At 37.6% G+C, this 15000-nt stretch overlaps 1 protein-coding gene across 1 annotated transcript in view; it reads left to right on the top strand.

Moving 5' to 3' along the window:
* The window catches only part of LOC133640736 (leucine-rich repeat transmembrane protein FLRT2-like), a 10185-nt gene extending 779 nt beyond the window's left edge, over positions 1–9406 (top strand). The window contains exon 2 of the mRNA XM_062034314.1: positions 6587–9406. Within this exon, the coding sequence (XP_061890298.1) occupies positions 6985–8967 (1983 nt within the window). The 5' untranslated portion in view covers positions 6587–6984 and the 3' untranslated portion in view covers positions 8968–9406. The remainder of the gene's footprint in view (positions 1–6586) is intronic.
* The last annotated feature ends 5594 nt before the right edge of the window (positions 9407–15000 follow it).

Below are 15000 nucleotides of genomic sequence, written 5' to 3'. Positions count from 1 at the left end.
GAGAGGGATAATCTGGTAAATAATTTAAAAATATATATATTTAAAAAAAAATATATATATATATATATATATATATATATATATATATATATATATATATATATATATATATATATATATATATATATTTTAATATATATATATTTTTAAATTATTTACCAGATTATCCCTCTTTTCAAATGTCCCATCCCCACCAGGCACCCTTTGAAGTGGACCCGATCCCGCCTCTGAAATGGCGAACTTTTAATTGCGTTTCTCCCCGCAAATCCGCCCCTAATCCGATTGTCCTGGCCGCGTATCACCGTGTTCATCGGGGCGGCGAGGGAAATGTGCTCAGCAACCCTGAGAAAAGGAGATACAAAAAAAGAAAAAAAGGGGGGGGTGACATTTTTTTTGCAACCCCTTTAATCGAAAAATCCCCAATTTGACGAAATGCCTTTTTGGGATCGCATTCGCAAACACTAAAAAAAATAGGAATAATAATAAAATGGTGCATGAGTGCTGCCTCCTGTGGTTGCTTACTCCCTCCACGGCTGATTTGATTACATTTAGCTCTTTTCAATTTAGAAAAGTACATCGCAGATGTGTGTGGGATGATTGGTGGTCCGAGCATCCAGCCCGTCTTCCCGTGGATTGAAACGTGTCAAAATTTGCTGCTAATATTTATTAGAAAAAGTTCAAATTGGATCGCATGCGCCATAACGCGACATTCCTCTATTAATTTGCCTCATACTTCCCTTAATTGTGTGTTATCCATCATTGACTGGAAAGACACAATATACATATATACATACATATATACACACATATATATATTGTTCACTCTTCAGGGATATAGGGGATGTTTGATGGCTCGTAAAACTTAGAATAATGGATTTGAGGTCCGACGGTAACGCGGTGGCCTTGTGCTTTGCTAGGAACCTTCCCGCCATGAAAAATAGCCCGCCTTTGATCATTTATCGCAGGTAGGGAGACTAAATTATTTTGCAATCCCATTTCCTTTGACAGCTCGTGTATGTCACCGCAGGTGAAGCTCATATGCGAAGTGTGTGTGTGTGTGTGCTTTTTTTCCTTCCTTTTGTTTGCTCTTCACCTGCAAGTCCACGGCCTTAACGCTCCAGTTTGATGAGTGTGCAACAATAATAATGAGACTAATAATAATCCTAAAGTCCCTTTAGGCTACTGGCAAAACATCCACTCTGTTTACTGTAAGCGTGTGTGTGTGTGTGTGCCTTTGTGTTTGTGTTTACGCAGACAAAAATATGGTTCTGTATTTTTTATGTACGTATACAATTAGCACAGGTAGGGATCGAACAGTGTTCATTATGAATAGCGGTAGTGATTGTCAATTGTGCTAAAGAAGCAAGTTAGCACGCTAGTGGCTGGTTAGTTAGCTTAAACGCTAACATGAATACAATAGACTATGGATCTGATGAACATTTCATTGTTTTAATTTGTAAATTGTAACCACTAATAACCACTCTTTGATCAACTTTATCGAAGAAGCAAGCTAGCACGTTAGCGTGATGAACATTTCATATCACGTTTTTTGTGACCAAAATGATCGCGGTCTTTTGGTTTGTGCACAAAAAGTGCTAAACATCCACTGAAATCTTTGAATCAAGTTATATTTTCGAAAATAATGCTTGCTTCTCAAGAGCCATATATGTTTTCCTGAATGTTTAAATAAGTTTATCTTATTTAGTTTGAATTTGTAAAGATTTTAAAGTGTTTTAAAATGGAGGACGGACGTTTAGGAGTTTTGTATTCATGTTAGAATTCAAGCTAGCTAACTAGCCGGCCATTAGCAGGCTAGTTTGAGCTTATGTGGAATGAGCACTATCGCCGGTTCGTGAGTGTATTAAAGTGTGTTTATCGATCACAGTTTTGCGGTAATACAAAAGTGTTAACGTTCGAAACCGTTAATTAATAACCACACTTTGATAAACTTTGCTAAAGAAGCAAGCTAGCGCGCTAATGACCAGGTAGTTAGCTTAAACGCTAACATGAAAACAAAGGACTATGGACGCAATGAACATCTTGTTTCACGTTTTTTGTGACCAAACAATCGCAGTCTTTTGGTATGTGCACAAAAAGTGCTTAAACATACATTAAAATATTTTAATCAAGTTTTATTTAGAACATAAAATACTTTCTTGGCAGAAGAAACATTGACGATTGTTCTTTCTTCTTCTCTAGTTTTAATTTGTAAAGATTTTAGAGTGTTTTTAAATGGGGAAAGACGTTAACAAGTCTGTTTTTTCATGTTAGCATTCAAGCTAGCTACCCACCAGGCTAGGTTGCGCCGGCATTAAATTAGCACTATTGCCGGTTCGTAAGTGTATCAAAGTGCATTTATCGATCACGGTTTTGTGGTAACACTCAAAACAGTGTTAACGTTTTAAACCGTTAATTAATAACCACACTTTGATCAATTTTACTGTAGAAGAAAGCTAACACGCTAATGACTGGGTAGTTAGCTTAAACGCTGACATGAAAAAGTACTTAAATACACACTGAAATCTTTCAATCAAGTTTTATTTAGAAAATAAAATATTTTCTTGGCAGAAGAAACATTGAATATTGTTCTTGCTTCTCAAGAGCCATATGTATTTTTCTGAATGTTTAAATATGTTTATCTTATTTAGTTTAGCAGGCTAGTTTGCGCTTACGTAAAATGAGCACTATCGCCGGTTCGTGAGTGTATCAAAGTGTTTTTATCGATCACGGTTTTGCGGTAATACAACAGTGTTAACTTTCAAAACCGTTAATTAATAACCACACTTTGATAAACTTTGCTGAAGAAGCAAGCTAGCGTGCTAATGACTGGGTAGTTAGCTTAAACGCTAACGTGAATATAAGAGACTATGGATGTAATGAACATTCGTATCACGTTTATTGTGACCAAAATGATCGCGTTCTTTTGGTATGTGCAGAAAAAGTGCTAAACATCGACTGAAATCTTTGAATGAAGTTTTATTTTCGAAAATAAAATACTTTATTGGCAGAAGAATCATTGAATATTGTTCTTGCTTCTCAAGAGCCATATGTATTTTTCTGAATGTTTAAATATGTTTATCTTATTTAGTTTGAAATTGTAAAGATTTTAAAGTGTTTTAAAATGGAGGAAGGACGTTTATGAGTTTTGTATTCATGTTAGAATTCAAGCTAGTTAGCTAGCCGGCCATTAGCAGGCTAGTTTGAGCCTATGTGAAATGAGCACTATCGCCGGTTCGTGAGTGAATTAAAGTGTGTTTATCGATCCTGGTTTTGCGGTAATACAAAAGTGTTAACGTTCAAAACCGTTAATTAATAACCACACTTTGATAAACTTTGCTGAAAAAGCAAGCTAGCATGCTAATGACTGGGTAGTTAGCTTAAACGTCAACGTGAATACAAGAGACTATGGACGTAATGAACATTTCATATCACGTTTTTTGTGAACAAAATGATCGCAGTTTTTTGGTATTTGCACAAAAAGTACTTAAACACACACTGAAATCTTTCAAACAAGTTTTATTTAGAAAATAAAATTATTTCTTGGCAAAATAAATATTGAATATTGTTCTTGCTTCTCAAGAGCCATCGAACACAGGACCTTCGTATTGTGAGGCACATGCACTAACCCCTGTCACACCATGCTTAAATATGTTTATCTTACGCAGTTTTAATTTGTAAAGATTTTAGAGTGTTTTAAAATGGAGGAAATACGTTTATGATTATTTTATTCATGTTGGCATTCAAGCTAGCTAGCCAGCCATTAGCAGGCGAGCCTGCGCCTCTGCGAAACTAGCACTATCGCCGGTTCGTGAGTATCAAAGTGCGTTTATCGATAACGGTTTTGCGTTAACACTCACAACAGTGTTAACATTTTAAACCGTTAATTAATAACCACACGTTGATAAACTTTACTGAAGAAGCAAGCTAGCATTCTAATGACCTGGTAGTTAGTTTAAACGCTAACATGAACACAAGAGACTATGGATGTAACACTGTAATGAACATTTTATATCACGTTTATTGAGACCAAAATGATCGTGGTATGTGCACAAAAAAGTACTTATACACACTAAAATATTTACATCAAGTTTAATTTAAAAAATAAAATACTTTCTTGACAAAATAAACAATGAAGATTGTTCTTGCTTCTTAAGAGCCATTTTGAGTGTTTAAATATGTTTTTCTTCTTTAGTTTTAATTTGTAAAGATTTTAGAGTGTTTTTAAATCGGGAAAGTCATTAATGAGACTTTTTTTTAATGTTAGCATTCAAGCTAGCTAGTCAGCAGAGTTTGCGCCTCCATGAAATGAGCACTATCGCCGGCTCGTGAGTGTATCAAAGTGCGTTTATCGATCACGGCTTTGCGATCATTTTAATATAAAAGTGTAATACTAACCATCTGGGGTTTGACCGTTTATCGTTAAATCCTTATGTTTTTCCCCATACCCAAATCTAACGGGAGGTGTCTACAACAGGAAGTGAACCCGTGTGACGTCACAACCGTGCAATACTGGTTTTGCTTTGATCTTTAAAAAAAAAAACCCTCTAAAACAGGGGTGTCAAACTCATTTTAGATCGGGGGCCACATGGAGAAAAATATACTCCCAAGTGGGCCGGACTGGTAAAATGGAACATTAAATTTTATGTGGTGGAATGTCCGAATCCTAAACAGCAACAAAAGTGAATTTAGTACAAAAGTTGTATTTACCCATATTCAAATGGTACAAGGTTGGATTGCATTGCCATGCACACAGACAACGTCCTCCGGTGACGTTGGATGAATCGAGAATCATGCGAATCATACATAGACTTGGTCTACTTGGCCATTTATGTGTTTCCCTCGTGTGTCAAGATCCAGTTGTTTTGGACCTGTTTGTTCTGCAACATCCTTCAATCAATCAATCAATGTTTATTTATATAGCCCTAAATCACAAGTGTCTCAAAGGGCTGTACAAGCCACAACGACATCCTCGGTACAGAGCCCACATACGGGCAAGGAAAAACTCACCCCAGTGGGACGTCGGTGAATGACTATGAGAAACCTTGGAGAGGACCGCATATGTGGGTAACCCCCCCCCCCCCCTCTAATCCCTTAGTCATAATAAACAATCAAAACATATTGTACAATGGTCAGGGTGACCATATGTTCATCTCTAACCCACATATGGCTCCTTCAATCGTACAGAATAGAAAAAAGAGAAATGAGCAGACATTCCACTACTGATGTGTCTTTCTTAATGCTTTTCGACCTCACTCTCTTTCAGACTTTGACGGACACAAAATATGGTACAAAAGGTCAGAAATGCCACCACATACCCCCCATTCCAGGGTTTTAGAACCCTGGACCATACCGATTTCTGACCTAGGCCATTTCCTTAAAAAATCTCTACCACAGATAGAGGCGAAAACCCCAATGTTGTTATGCGGGGCGGAAATTCCTCTATGACCCTCACTGAGCGATCGCTGTTATCAGCCTGCAGCAAAACCATATCACAGAACACAATTAGTGGCCTCACCTTTGATTTAGTAAAAACTTTGAGATTGTTTTCTTTGTTTAAAAATGTATGTTGTTGTTGTTGTTTACACTTACATGTTGCGGTAGATAGTATTCTATCTTTATTTGTCGTTATTTATATTTTGGTATATTTGATAATGTTCATCAATCAACTCATTGGTGTTAATTTTCAATGTATCAAGATAAAAAAAATTATACCAAAATCAAATTACAGTATGTTATTTATGTAGTTTGATCATTTTCCTCGACTGATGTAATAACATCATGTGGTTTATTTTGTACATATGTAGCACCATCTACAAATATACAAAGAATTGCTATTGCAACATCTAGTGGACACATTTAGAACAGCAGTTTCTTTCATTCAAAAATGTCAGGTTAATTTTTATACTTAGCAAACTCGGATAAAACCTGTTCGCGGGCCTGAGCCGGCCCTCGGGCCGTACATTTGACACCCCTGCTCTAAAAACTCGACAGATTTAAAACTGAGGAAGAAGACAAGCGGTGGAAAAGGGATGGAAGCACATTATTATGGCTTAGCCAGAAGGAAAGTCTATGGTTAAAAGATTTCAGTGTGTACTTTTTGAGCACATTCGACAATACCGCGATATGAAATGCTCCAAATCGCTAAATCCCTAGTCGGAAAACACGCTGATATTTTCAGTTAAGCTCTGCAGTATCTCGGAAAATCCAAGTGTGTGTGTGCTGTTGTTGATTCCCTCCCTTGATGGAGTGCGAAAGGGACAAAAGCCCCCTTTATGTCTGTGATACCGGATGTGCTCGAGCGGTTCTGAATATTTATCAGACGCTTTAAGTTTCTTCTCCAATCAGTCAGTGTGCGCGAGTTGACATCAGCGGCGAGCAATGTGATTGTCACCCGTGCCTTTTCTCGTCTGCATCATGAGCGAGCGTGTGTGTGTGTGTGTGTGTGTGTGTGGTAGAATGAGCGACGGTTGGTATGCGTGTGTGCACATGCTTGTCAAACAGAGAGAGGAAGAACCGGGGGGCAAAAACAAGAAAAGAGAGAACAGGCCACCCTGAAAATACTCGCATTTTCTTTGTTTTCCCACAGGTCTCTGGTTCCAAATGCCACCCTCCTTGGACTCTGCCCCAGTGGGGGAACGGCAGCGGTGTGTGACGGACAGGCGAGCAGAGCCTGCGGCGGCTTCAGACCGGCCCCGGAGCAACCAGTGAAGAAGCCCTGCCTTGGTCTGACGTCCCGTCACGGATGGAGTTGCTCAAAGGACTGGCCAGTGAGACCACTGATCTTCATTCGAGGACTACAGGATTACATCCGCATTTTCCCCGTCGTTTCAAAGTAACCGACATTACCGAACGCTCCCTGGTGGACTTTTTTTTTTAAGTTTGGTATTTGGTGGTTTTAGCCATCATTGCCAATTTGATTCACTCGGTCACAGTTCTTTTTTTTATTGTTGGGTTTCCCGGTTTCCGCTTTTTTTTTGTTCCACTATGGAGTTTCTGGCCGGACCCTGGAATAAGGATTGGACTTCATTCTTGCAGTTTTGGTTGACTGTGATCTTAAGCCTTCAAACGCAATTCAGCCCAGTTGCCTCGTGTCCGGACGAGTGTCGTTGTGACAAGTTATTTGTGTACTGCAATGAACGCAGCCTGACATCAGTGCCTCTGGGGGTACAGGAGGGCTACACTGTGCTCTACCTGCACAACAACCAGATCAACAATGCTGGCTTCCCCCTCGAACTTCACAATCTGGCTTCCGTGGAGACTGTGTATCTCTATGGCAACCAGCTGGATGAGTTTCCTATCAATCTGCCCAAAAACACCAGAGTACTGCATCTCCAGGAGAACAATATTCAAACAATCTCCAGGGCAGCGCTAGCACAGCTGACTCGTTTAGAGGAGTTGCACCTTGATGATAACTCCATCTCCACAGTGGGGGTGGAAGAAGGGGCCTTTAGGGAGGCATTGAGCCTCAAACTCCTCTTCCTCACCAAGAACCACTTAAGCAGTGTTCCCATCGGCCTCCCAGAGGACCTTAAGGAGCTGCGATTGGACGAGAATAGAATCGCCGTCATCGCAGAGGAGGCCTTCCAGAATGTGACCCGTCTGCAGCGCCTCCTGCTGGACGGGAACCTGCTGACGGACGAGGGCATCGCACCAGGGACATTCCAGGGGCTGGCCAGCCTCCGTGAGCTGGCGCTGGCCCGCAACTCCCTCACGTTCCCCCCTCCCCTTTTACCGAGTCAGTCGCTGGTCAAGCTGAGCCTGCAGGAGAACCAGATCGACCAGATCCCAGTGGCGGCTTTTGCCGACCTCAACAGGCTGGAGAGGTTGGACATTTCCAGCAACCAACTTCAGACGCTGACGCAGGGTGTGTTTGACGGCCTGTCCAGCTTGAGGCATCTCATGGTGCGGAATAACCCGTGGCGCTGCGACTGCGCGGTGAAATGGGTGGTGGTGTGGCTCAAGTCGTTGCCTTCCGCCATAAACGCCAGAGGGTTTGTGTGTCAGAGTCCGGACAGGGTGCGCGGCATGGCGATCCGAGAGCTCACGTTGGATATCATCGACTGCTCGGTCGACGCCGAGCAACCGTCGTGGCCTACCATTCGCTCCACGCCTCCTCCGCCGCCCACCACCACCCCTCTCACCACCATGATCTCCACTCTTTCAACCACATCCATTCCGGACTACTTAGACTCACCTTCCCCACCCTTACCCCCGATCTATAACAATCCTCCCGGGCCCCTTCCTCCTTACGAGGACCCCCTTCAAATCTCCTTCCATGTGGTCAACTCCACCAGCATCGACGTAAGCTGGGCTTCCTATTTCACCGTCACAGCCTACAAAGTCACCTGGGTCAAAAGGGGCCAAAGCCAAATAAATGAAGGGATGCAGGAGCGGACAGTGAGCGGTGTCCAACGACACACCAGCATCGCCGATCTGGAACCCCGGTCCGTGTACCGGATTTGTGTGCACGTTCTGGACACCCATAACTCCTACAGACCTGGAGAGGATACAATATGCTCTGAGGCCAGGACCAAGGCAGCCTCTCCGACTAAGTCTCCCGGTTCGGGGCAAGCGCCAAAGGAGAGCGTTAACTCCACGTTGTTAATGGCCGGCATCATCGGCGGGGCGGTGCTGGTCATCTTGGTCACGCTCCTCAGCCTGTTTTGCTGGCACATGCACAGGAAGAGCCGGTCGGCTTCGGCAAAGTGGAAATACAACCGCGGCCGCAGAAAAGACGACTACTGCGAGGCCGGGACCAAGAAGGATAACTCCATTCTCGAGATGACTGAAACCAGCTTCCAGATAGTGGCGCTGAACAACGAGCAGCTGCTCAAGGGCGATTTCCGCATCCAGCCCATCTACACGCCCAACGGGGGGATCGGATTTAGAGACTGTCACCTCAGTAACAACAGCTTGGCCTACTGCAAGAGCAGCAACGTGCCCAGTACCGAGTTTTGCCACACGTGACGATGCGGCACTCCCACAAACTGGAGATGACAAATACAAACAATACACACGCTGTTTGTGTAGACTACAACAGAAACGCTTACAAAATCATAGTAAAATATTAACTGTACTATATATATATATATATATATATATATACATATATATATATTTCCAAGTTCTGTCAATGATGTAATTTATACTGTGGATAATAATGTGGGGATCTCTGATATCTTTTTTATTCATAGGAAAAACGAGATCCAAGTGTTTTGGCCTTTTTTTTTTTCTTAAAAACAGCAGGGTTTCGAAAGTTGTTTTAATGGTCAGTATCGTACATAAACACACGATTTGTACAATCACGGCACCTCCGGGGGTGTGTAGCTTCTGACAAACGCTGTCAGCCTCGGAACACTTTGCTAACCACAGAAGCAGAAAAAAAATAAATAAATAAAAATAAAAATTGGGGTTTAATTTTTAGACATTAATACATCACAATACACAAAACAGCTGATGACAGCACTTTGGAAAGAGCACGGCTGGTGGAATGTTGGATAAAACTGCACTATTTAGAAAAAACAAATATCCATGTTAGCAATACTTGTAACGATATAAAAAAACGTGACCAAAATGATCACGGTCATTATTATTATCCCGTTGAATGTCCTCATAAAGTACACACACTAACAATCTTTATCTTTTAACCTTTTTTAATTTGTAAAGTTTTTCCACGTATTTTTAACAATAAGAGGTAGAATTCGGATTCACAATCGATTCTCTGTTTAACATAATTCTTATTTATAAGTGGGGGTGCCGAAAACCCCCCAAAATGATGCGCATTCACGATCCAATCCAAATTGTGATTATTATTTGTACCGATTCTGAATCGATTCAGAATTGTCGAATACTATCCATTTTTGACAATACGTTAAACATCAGCAGCTTTTGTATACTGTAACCTGTTTGGAACAATATTTCATTATAATTTATACACCAAATAATATATTGTGAGAATGGTGTTGAATCGAGAATCGATTCTGGATCGAATAATCACTTTATGAATCGTAACAGAATGAGATGTTGTAGAAATCACGTCCCTAATTATGTGGTATAAAAAAAAAAAAATAGGGGTCCTAATTTCTGGGTACCGAACGATTCAATCTGATTCCGAATCCTGGGGTGATGATTCGATTCAGAATCGATAATCGAATCAACACGATTTTCGATTTAAACCGATTTTTGCAATGTATTATTAGGTTAGAAAAGTTCCTTCTGGTTGCATGAAAATGGTCTAAAACATATTTAAAAAAATAAATTCTTAATAAAAAATTTTTTTTAAATGTTTTTAAATAGATTTTCAAAATTATGAATCAATTTAAAATCGGGATGAATGAGAATCGCGATTTGGGTGTGAAGAGATTTTTTTTTTGTTCACCCCTATAAATTACAGTAAATCTTTTGAAAAGCGCTTCTTGGCTGCTAATGTGTGAAATATAAGCACAGAGCGCCAAAAAATATATATTTTTAAAAAAATCAATTTAAAAAAAATTGGAATCAGTTTAGAATTGATGTGAATAAAATCGCAATGTGAATCGACTTTTTACAGCACCCCTAACGTCTGGTTTATGCGACACCCCCGTGTCATATTCCTGCGAGTATTCAAGTTTATTGGGGTATGTCATTAATTAACGGGGAAAGACGTTAGCATGTTAGCATTTTAGCTTGCTTCCCCAGTAAATGAGTTGCATCACCGGTCGGTGAGTTTACAAAGTGCGGTTATCAATCACGGTTTCACTATCACTTTCATTTAAAATGGTAATGCTGTCCGTCTGGAGTTTTACCACGGTTTGTCATTAACGTCGTTATGAGGAATCATGGAAGGGGAATCCCAAAAGTGCCTTCGACTCTAATATCGTCCTTGCTCTGGTTGTCTACGGCCGAGCAAAGACGAGATTTATTTAAGGGACATGTTTTGGAAAAAAACGCATCAGTCCAGTCATAAAGTTATACAATTATTTAAAATCCATTATCAAACAGAAGAGCAATCCATGTGACCGTTGTTTTAACAAAAAGCATGTGACCGATACAGCTGCTGCGGCGATTGACCGCGTTTGTCAGGAAGCGCTTCTGACATTTTGTACGGAAAATAAGTCGGTTTTTGTTGCCATCATAAGGAGCCCCTAAAGGGTTATGGGGGAATTTTATTTTTTATTATTTTTTTATTTTTTATTTTTTTAGACATGTATCTCGTGTGCACAAGAAACTTTTTATAAAGTTATAAAATATATATATATATATATATATATATATATATATATATATATATATATATATATATATATATATATATATATATATATATATATATATATATATATATATATATATATATATATATATATATATATAATTATTAAATTAAAAATTATAATTATAAAAATTATAAAAGTTATAATTTTGTATCTCGTGCGCACGAGAAGCTTTTTATAGTTATAAAAAAAAAAAAAAATATATATATATATATATATATATATATATATATATATATATATATATATATATGTATATATATATGTATATATATATATATATATATATATATATATATATATATATATATATATATAATTATTAAATTAAAAATTATAATTATAAAAATTATAAAAGTTATAATTTTGTATCTCGTGCGCACGAGAAACTTTTTATAAAGTTATAAAAAAAAATATATATATATATACATATATATATATATATATATATATATATATATATATATATATATATATATATATATATATATATATATATATATATATATATATATATATATATATACATATATATATAATTATTAAATTAAAAATTATAATTATAAAAGTTATAATTCTGTATCTCGTGCGCACGAGAAACTTTTTATAAAGTTATAAAAAAAATATATATATATATATATATATATATATATATATATATATATATATATATATATATATATATATATATATATATATATAATTATTAAATTAAAAATTATAATTATAAAAATTATAAAAGTTATAATTTTGTATCTCGTGCGCACGAGAAACTTTTTATAAAGTTATAAAAAAAAATAAAAAAAATAAATGTAATTATTAAATTAAAGATTATAATTATAAAAATGATAAAAGTTATAATTTTGTATCGTGCGCACGAGAAACTATCTCGCGCGCACGAGATACATGTCTAAAAAAATAAAAAATAAAAAAATAATTATAAACATTTTTTTTCCCCCATGTCCCATTAGTGGCCCCGTACCACCACGATCCGAAAAGAGAAAATCCCCAAGTCAGGACTCATTCCAATTTTTTGGCGCCAAATGAGATACATTTTTATTTTTTTGGCCATAGTTGCAGTTTTTGTGCAGCTATTCATTAAGAAAAAAGAAAAAAAAAAAAAAACAATCATCCAAAGTGTTTGGGTTAGTTTCTGCCTCATCCCTCGCTTAAAGCAGGAGTACCGGCGGCACGCGGGCTCCAACTAGTGGTACGCCAAAGAACCCCTTAAGTAAATATCAAAACACAGTGTTACTGTTCAAACTGCGTGCAACGTTACAGTGGAAGAGGAAGAGATGACCTGCTCACGGGTGCCACCTGGTGGTTGTTTGAGCCCACTGCACCCCATAGTGAGGCAAAAAATACACAACCTGACCTACTGTATTTTATGGAACACCAACTCGGTCAATGCAGCGAGCGAGTGTGCCACACACTCCCACTCCCTGACTCCAACAAAATTGGAGTGTGACCATTTTATTTTCATCCTTTTGTGGCTAAATGATAGATTGTCGCCAGTCTATTTATTATTGACCCACTTGTACTTATTTCATGAGGAACTGAAGGCAATACAAGCTGCTCATGTTCCTCCATTATCCGTCCTTCCTTCTGCACATTTCATGGCGTCAGGAATTAAGGGTTTTTTTTAATTTTTTTTTTTTAGCTTTGCGTCAGTCCCAATATCCGTGATCCCTGCATGGGCTTATTTAAGTCCTTCAGGGGGGAGTCGCCAGCGAGAGGTCTTCATTATGCACTTCTTAAGAAGACTCTATTTGATTTGACATCGTTTTATTTTGAAGGGAGGTGGTGGGGGGGAAGTTTGAAAAGGTCCCCCCTACCCCCCGCTGCCTTTTTTTGCCTCGCCTCATAATCCTCCGTCCAGAAAGGTGGAGAAATATGCAGTTGTTTTCACCCGGCTGCACTAAGAACTCACGCGGTAACTCGTTAAATTGTAGGGGTGTTCATCTTTTGAGTGATTCGATCCGATTCCTGGGGGTAAAGGACCGATTCTCGATTCAACACGATTCTCGCAATGTAATATATGGTATAATAATTATTAGGGGTGTGGGAAAAAAATGTATCCGAATTCGAATCGCGATTCTCACGTTGTGCGATTCAGAATCGATTCCCATTTTTTAAAAATCGATTATTTTTTAATTTTTTACATTGTTTAATTTTTTTTAATTTTTTTTAATTTTTTTTAATTTTTTTTAATTTTTTTTAATTTTTTTTAATTTTTTTTAATTAATCAATCCAACATAATGCAATCCAATTCCAAAACCAAACCCGACCCAGCAACACTCAGAACTGCAATAAACGGAGCAATTGAGAGGAGACACAACCACGACACAAAAGTAGTGAAATAAAAATTAATATCATCAACAACAGTATCAATATTAGTAACACTTTCAACATAGCAGTGATTAAAAATCCCTCATTGACATTATCATTAGTCCATGTCAGGTTTTCTGACATGGACTTGTTTCTTCGGCATTGTCCACACGTTTAAGTCAGGACTTTGGGAAGGCCATTCTAAAACCTTCATTCTAGCCTGATTTAGCCATTCCTTTACCACTTTTGACATGTGTTTGGGGTCATTGTCCTGTTGGAACACCCAACTACGCCCAAGACCCAACCTCCGGGCTGATGATTTTAGTTTGTCCTGAAGAATTTGGAGGTAATCCTCCTTTTTTCATTGTCCCATTTACTCTCTGTAAAGCACCAGTTCCATGGGCAACAAAAGAGGCCCAGAGCATAATACTACCACCACCATGCTTGACAGTAGGAATTGTGTTCCTTGAATTAAAGGCCTCACCTTTTCTCCTCCAAACATATTGCTGGGTATTGTGGCCAAACAGCAACATTTTTGTTTCATCTGACCACAGAAATTTCCTTTAGAAGGTCCTATCTTTGTCCATGTGATGTCAGATGAAATTATTGGAAACTCAAGACTGTATATATATATATATATATATATATATATATATATATATATATATATTTTTTTTTTTAGTTTTTTTTTATTAGGAATATATATATATATATATATATATATATATATATATATATATACAGTATATACAGATTTTTGAAAATTGGGAATCGATTTTGAACCAGGATGAATAATAACCGTGATTCGGATATGAAAGGATTTTTTAAAAATTGGTCCACACATTAAAGATTTAAAGATAATATTAAAGCGCTCATTATTATATTTACGAAAAGTATCTTGTAGTACAGTAATACAAACTCTTTGTGTACATTTTAAAAAGTTAATTACATTTTATGGGTGTCGTTCTTGAGATTTTCTTGTTCAACCTCAAACAATTTGCAGCCATGTGTTTTTTTACAATAGAACAAGAGTGTCCTAACTTTTTCCACTGAGGGCCACACACTGAAAAATCACAAGATGCGAGGGCCATTTTGATCATTTCCATGTTCAAAACGGGTATTAAATTTGGCCCCTGGAAGGGTCTCAGTCATAAACATTTAAAAAATAATATTAATTTGTATTTAATTGTTAATTCTCTGGATCAACTTCAGGTCTATTTGTCAATATATGTTATTGTTTTAATGCTCATTTGTCAAAGCGCTGTTTTTAATGTTGAAAAAAACAAAACAAAATATGCAATCTTTACCCCCAAATTTTCAAAGTGCCATATTTAATGTGAAGTAATTAAATCCTTAAATAGGTCAATAATTCATAACAACTTAACAACCAATTTAAATCATTAATATTTTTTCAGCAATG

This window comes from Entelurus aequoreus, linkage group LG23 (genome assembly GCF_033978785.1).
Source record: "Entelurus aequoreus isolate RoL-2023_Sb linkage group LG23, RoL_Eaeq_v1.1, whole genome shotgun sequence".
In the NCBI taxonomy this organism is placed as follows: Eukaryota; Metazoa; Chordata; class Actinopteri; order Syngnathiformes; family Syngnathidae; genus Entelurus; species Entelurus aequoreus.
Note: the sequence above shows the minus strand (reverse complement) of the source record. Positions and strands in the feature narration are given on the sequence as shown.